Raw genomic sequence first — 7,500 nt, 5'->3', positions numbered from 1 at the left:
TTTGCCTTACATGTCGGTGGCATAACTGCAAAAATTTTGTATCCATACCACTTAACTATTTGTGGTCTTCACATCTTTATAGAACTTCAACCTGTATTTAATACTAAAACAAGGAAAGCCTAGTATTCTTAAAGTCATCCACATATAAAGACATGCCAAAGTAATATGCGAGCTTAACCTAACAACCTCTATGAATTATGAAAATACACTCCCATGCAACTGCTTTTCTTTCTAATTAAAAAAAATCAAAACATTTAACTGAATCCAAAATTACACTGGCTGTGGCAAAGAACAATGTAAATGGTTATCAATGCAACAAATTACTCAAACATTTTCATATAAAAAATCGTGCCAATAATACTATGGGGATTTAACTGTACTCAGAGCTGTGTATGACCATGATTTCTGTCCTCATTTCTTGGCTTTTAATGGCCAAGGACATAATGCCTATACCAATCTATGCTTTTTATCTTTTACTTATCTACTACATACTTCACACATTGTTCTTGCCAATGCCAATTACAATTTAAAAATCTCCAATTTAATGCAATTTTCTAAGAAGAAGACTGGAATAGTTAATTCTGAATGATGCAAGTGGCCCACTTAGATAATCAAATGTTTTATGAATTTGAGAAAAACAAATTCTTAGAAATAAAAAAGAAAGCAAAATAGAAATCAAACTTAATAAAGTCTGAAATTATGAGATACAAAAAAGAGAAAAGCTCTAAAATCCTCCTAAATCATTATCACTTCCTCTCTTGAGACTATGTAGCTGTTTGATATATTTACTTATTTTGTACACACACAGCTACTGAAAGGGAGAAATTAAATAATTTGTTTTAAAGTCATCAAGTTACTGAGCAGATGTGATAGTAAATACCATCATCAATATCCATATCTATGGACATTATATATATATATATATATATATATATATATATATATATATATATATATATATATATATAACATATATACTTATATATATATAAAATATATCCTTTTATGTATATACATATATACTTATACATTATATATATATATATATATACATATAAATATATATATATATATATATATATATATATATATATATATATATATATATATATATATATATATATATATATACGTATATATACATATATACGCATATATATACATATATACTCATATATATACACATATATATACATATATATACACATATATACTCATATATATACATACATACTCATATATATACATACATACTCATATAAATATAAATATATATATATATATATATATATATATATATATATATATATATATATATATATATATATATATATATATATATATATATATATATATATACATATATATATGAATATAGACATATATATATAATTAAATATATATATATATATATATATATATATATATATATATATATATATATATATATATATATATATATATATACACACATATATGCATATATAGACATACACATACATAAATATACATACATACATACATACTTACATATATATATATATATATATATATATATATATATATATATATATATATATATATATATATATATATATATGTGTGTGTGTGTGTGTGTGTATATATATATAAAGTATAAAATTATCATATCCTCTACTATATTTACAGCTATTTCACTCCTTTATCAAGATTTTCATACTCCATTTTGCACTGAAATAAATTGTGCTGTACATTAACCAAAACATAAATCAAGTGGAAACATCTAAGAACCAAAAGGACAGCAGGCTAAAATGTGCAAGAGGAAACATACTGATGAGACCGTAGCTTGTGAAGATGTACTTATGTACATTACACTCTCGCGGATATTAAACAACTCCAATTCAACATTTTAACCTAAATACATTCAAGGAGAAAATGAGAAAGAGACAGAGAGAGAAAAAAAATAATGCAAAAATCTGGTTTATTCACATATTAAATCCTAAAATTTAGACTTGTCTACAGAGAAAGAGAGCATCATTGCTTATTAACATCTGAAAGTGCATGAAAAGCAACAGATATACCTAGAAATGCTAAATGTCTATTGCATTCCATAACAGTATCCTCCATAGTCATATTGTTAGGGGCAAACAATCACTTATTCAAGGTGAACGCAATCATGATTAGTCTGAATGGAGCACTTGTATCTGCTTGCCATCACTTGCTAACAATACTATTGTTGGATGTGTTTACAGCAATTTAATTATAAAAATAAGAAAAAAGTATATGCATCTATTTACATAAAAAAATAATTAACAGAGATCTTACATTGTATTTTCCAGTGCTCCTTCATATCTTATAGTCATAAACACGTTACCATGACAACTTAGCAGCACTGCAAATACAATAAAACATGGTCTACACTCAACCTGGTATTCCTCGGCATGCTTGAGTATGGGCAACCCACGCACCGGGGTCAATGGGTCGAACAGGCTCTGTGCGAGGTATGGTGAAATAGCCCTTTGGATTGGGATCCCAACATTTAGCTACAACAAGTTTGATTGGCCTGAAAATGCAAAGTTCATTTTGAAAAGAATAATTTTTTTTTTTTTTTTTTTTTAATAAATATATATAAATGCATATCTACAAATAAATATATAAATAACAGCTTAATATACATATATATACCTGTCTGTCTACATGTCTTTGAACCACAAATGAAATATATCACATGTATGTATCTTTCATCTTCAGCAATGGCCTGTACATCTATTTGGTACATCTACGGCCTTGTATCTCTATTTGCTTAGTTTCCTGAGTTTTATGATGCATGCAAACAAACACACACACACACACATACACCCTAATCCACACACTCACACTTACGTACATGCACACACACACATACACACAAGCACTCATGATACAAAAATATTGAATGAAAGTGAAAGAACTGCCTTTACCAAATTACAAGTCGTTCTTATGAAAAAGACAAAGATGAACGAAATTGGCAAAGAAAGAAAAAAAGATCTCAACTTCGAAATAAAAGACTGGGTTTTCAAAAAGTATGGAAATTGAAAGCTGGCAACTTTGTGAAAATGGGATAGAAAGGTGGCAGCCGTATATGCAAAATATTTGGACGATGTAAAAGTATTACAGCCTTATAAAAGATATATATAGCATGCCACAAATCCAAAAATGACTGGATAATTTTGTGAATAGATCTATCATCTGGGTAGCTTACTTGTATAAGAGAATCCATTTGTATCTGCATTATTACAGTGTATACATGTACATCTAAGAATTAGGTCTTTTTCATTTTATATAAGAGGGAAGATCTGTAATTTTCACTCCATGCAATTACTTTCTTTTGTATTTGCAAAAATGAAACTGATCAGTTTTTTAAATAACATTCAACTCACCCTGGTTTTTGAACAACTTCTCGCAACACCCGAACTGCTTCGTCATTACTCATGTTCTCAAAGTTTATGTCATTAACCTGGAGGATCATATCTCCAGGTTCTATACGCCCATCTAATGCTACCGCACCACTGAAAAGACAAAAAGCAATATACAATGATATCAACTCACAGTCGTCATCACTCAAGTCAAATTTTTTTTATGTATTTCATTCCTAACAATGAAATCAAAAGGCAGAGTATCATAGTATCAGCAAAATGAGATTAGTCTAGGATCCTTTCTCTCTATAGTGCTGTAACCAATACAAATTTATCTTTCTGGGAGGGAGCTTCCTAAGAACATATGTTACTGCATTATGAAAATCTTTGAAATATTACACTACCTTAAGATTAATAACATATAGATATACTACCAAATCTGCTATAATAAAACCTTCTGTACTAATCCCTAATCTACAATTCGGATCTGTTTCTTTTCATTTCATAACAGAACTTTCAGTCAGAAACTGTAACATGCAGGTAATTGTAAATTTTGTGGACAAATTGGCTAATGGTGCAATTACGGAGACTGATTCTACAGTACATATTTACAGAGACACTTTACAAGTTTGTAATTCAGAAATAAAAGCACTTGAACAGCCATTTTTGCTACAGGGTTTCATTTACTGTTCCATTTCAGAGTTATCTTTTAAAAACTGCTCTATAAAATTTTTAATTAGACATGTAAAACATCATTCCTATTCAGGCATATATTAACTCAAATATGGATAGCTATTTTGCTTTACTAAGAAAAATTACTTTGAAATTTCAAATACACCATAACAATTCACAAAAAAATTCTTGCTATGGTTATGTATTTTGCAAAAATAACAGTATAATAAAAATAAAAGCCCATACTATTATACTATCTAATCACAAATACATGGCAAGAGCTTAAAACCCACAGGACTTACTTTCATCGGAGTAACTCCCTCATAATCTTAAACTATTTGTTTTAACTTCACTAATATTATCGCACTAATGATGCATCTAATCTATCACCAAAGATTTTTTTCCTTTAATCCATTATTATACAAATGCTAGAGCAAAGGTTCCCAACCCTTTCACCACCAAAGACCCAGTCTATTTAAATCAGTTTTCACAGAAACCCCAGTTTTTTGAAAGACCTGTCTACTAAATAAAAGAAGAATAACCATAACTGAGTTTGCATTTCTTTTTCCTCTCCAAAAAGTTGATCTTTGGAGGCTTTATAGCAAGCAATAATATATCTTATGTTGGAGTCTCTGAAATTCTGAACTTTGCTCATGAACAACTACTACCTTTGCAAGCCCCAAAGTTGGGAACCATAATTTAGCTTACAGAAATATATATAGCATTTTTCCTTTTTTTAAGCACCCCCCCCCCCCACATACATACATACATACATATATGTGTGTATATATGTATGTATGTATGTATGTATGTATGTATGTATACATGTATTTATGTATGTATGTATATGTATGTATGTATATGTATGTATGTATGTATATGTATGTATGTATGTATATATATATGTATGTATGTATGTATATATATATATGTATATATATATGTATATATATATATATATATATATATATATATATATATATATATATATATATTATACAAACATATATATATATATATATATATATATATATATATATATATATATATATATATATATATATATGAATGGATTAAGATATAGTAGTACACAAATATATACATATATCCAAAGCCCAAATTTTTCTTAAAGTAACTAACCTGAAGTATGTATTTTTATATTTAATTCTCTGAATTAGAATATCTAGATATCAGCACAATTAAACCTGCCAGACAAGAACAACAATAAACTTACCCTTTCATAATTGATCCCACATAGATACCACCATCGCCACCTTTACTTGATTGCCCAACGATAGATATCCCCAGAAAATTGACAGTGTCCATGTTTAACGTGACAGTAATAATATTAAGAGACATTGTAGAGTCAGTAATAGAAGATATAGAAGAAGTGCGAGACATAGGGGGTTGCAGGCGGTGTCGGCGCTGCTTTTTCCGTCGATGGCGGGCATGGAGGCGAGATACGCTGCTGCTTCCTGATAACAGAAGGAAGAAAGTCAGAACAGAGCATGTTGTAAGGGTCTACGAACTTAGGACACAGCTCATAGAATATGGGTATGTCTAGATATTCAGAAAATAAAATAAAATGAATTCCAGAAATTCAACTGAACTTCTCGAAAATGAAAGCAAAAAAGAAAATGTAGTAAAAAGAAAAAAGAAAAGAAATGAAAAAGAAAAAAGAAGAAGAAGACAAAAAAAGCAATTAACAAGTTAAGAAAGTTAGAGCAACATGGAATAATCTTATCAAAAACATTTCTCCAATACAGGTGGAAACTGGTTTCAGAGTATCCCCATACCTGTTGTGGTGGCAGTGATACGACTGGAGGCATCATCATCCGAGTCAAAGAAGCTGAGTAGATTCTAATCAGAACTGATCATAGACGATGACTCATAGCCGTGGTGTCGAGGCACACGGCTTCCATGACCATTGATCCGCATAGCTACAGACATATCACATATTAGTCTACAATCACAGAAATTTGCTAAAAAAAATAATAATAATGATAATAATAAAAAAAAAGGGAGGGGGGAATTAAAAATCCAGTTATTAAACCCTACTCTGCCAATCAATGAAACATCAAGTAAGAGCAGTGAAGACATTTAAATATTAATTGCATGCATCTATTAACAATGATGTTATTCACAATAATAATAATATGGCAATTTAATTATGGGTGTGTGTGAATTCATCTGCTGAGTAATTACCTTCCATGTAATCTTATCCATGTTTAAATTTAACTCCATAATTTGGTCCTAATTCATATAAAGCAAACTCTCTTGCAAATCTGATACTCAAATATATATAGATTTCACCGGAAAATATCAGTACACAAAGCAACATGTGTTTGAAAAATAATGTTTCCCATTTTTATAATAGCTTAACTTTATCACCTATATTCAATCAGATGAACAGATTCACATTTCATATAATCAATTACTATGGAGCCACCACTGTAGATTATTTTAAAGATACTAACATGTCTTTCCATGAATATTATTCACATGCCTTGTAATTCTGTTAAATGATTTAGATCAGAGGCAATATCAGAACATTATCAATTAGTAAGAGTCACATACAGCTTAGTTAATCCCTATGGTAATTGTATTTTAATCATATGCAACATACATTTTTACCACAGTGTCCCTTGGTTAGTTTTCATGGGGAGATAAATAGATGTACTTTCATATTCCCTAATCTTCAAATTTAAGGGGACATCATTAATTTGGATATTAAAATAATAATGAGCAAAGACAGATAACACAAGACATAACATTTTAGAATATGTTGCATGCCATTTACTATTACACACAACAAAGCTGCTGACGGGATATGCAGAAAAAAGAAAAGAAAAAAAAAAAGAAAAAGAAAAGAAAAAAAAAATATATTTTTGCAATGCATTCAGGCCTAAAACCATAAACTTTAAGCAGGGGAAATCATGTGAAAAAATTGTCATAAAGTCTTTGTACATGACATTTGACAAGCCTCTACCAATAAATAGGGACACACAGCATTTCATAGTATGAACATCTTAGGGAAGCAGATGGACTGAGGATAGAAGAGACTATAATACAGTTCAAACCAGAGGCACTAATTAGTATATGAAGGTAATTATGCTATTGATTGGGGAGCGGGAGAGAGAGAGAGAGTCCAACAATAATTACTGACTTTAGATGGGCAGTAAAGCTGAAAGTTACATTTACAGCCAATGACATTCATGAAAAGGAATGAATGAATGAAAAAAACATAAAAGAGACATAATACAAGGTACAAGTTATTCCTACCCTTTGCTTGTTGTAGAATATGTTAAATCTGCCTGATTCTTACTGTGGAAATAATATCCTCAACTTTGGGTTTGTGGTTATAACTAATATGCAAATTTCAGCAACCATGGAATTACCGACAATGATTAATATTCTCTTTCCTCTGTCAGTTCTCAGTCAAAAACTAACCATG

The 7,500-nt window shown here is 29.6% G+C and overlaps 1 protein-coding gene across 1 annotated transcript in view; it reads right to left on the bottom strand.

Moving 5' to 3' along the window:
- LOC113818048 (Segment polarity protein dishevelled) overlaps positions 1–7,500 on the bottom strand; it is a 76,639-nt gene that overhangs the window by 12,543 nt on the left and 56,596 nt on the right. The window contains 5 exon segments of the mRNA XM_070145215.1: positions 2,406–2,542; positions 3,399–3,527; positions 5,281–5,521; positions 5,843–5,895; positions 6,681–6,742. Of these exon segments, the coding sequence (XP_070001316.1) occupies positions 2,406–2,542; positions 3,399–3,527; positions 5,281–5,521; positions 5,843–5,895; positions 6,681–6,742 (622 nt within the window).

The sequence above is a fragment of the Penaeus vannamei genome, chromosome 33 (assembly GCF_042767895.1).
Source record: "Penaeus vannamei isolate JL-2024 chromosome 33, ASM4276789v1, whole genome shotgun sequence".
Taxonomy (NCBI): Eukaryota; Metazoa; Arthropoda; class Malacostraca; order Decapoda; family Penaeidae; genus Penaeus; species Penaeus vannamei.
Note: the sequence above shows the minus strand (reverse complement) of the source record. Positions and strands in the feature narration are given on the sequence as shown.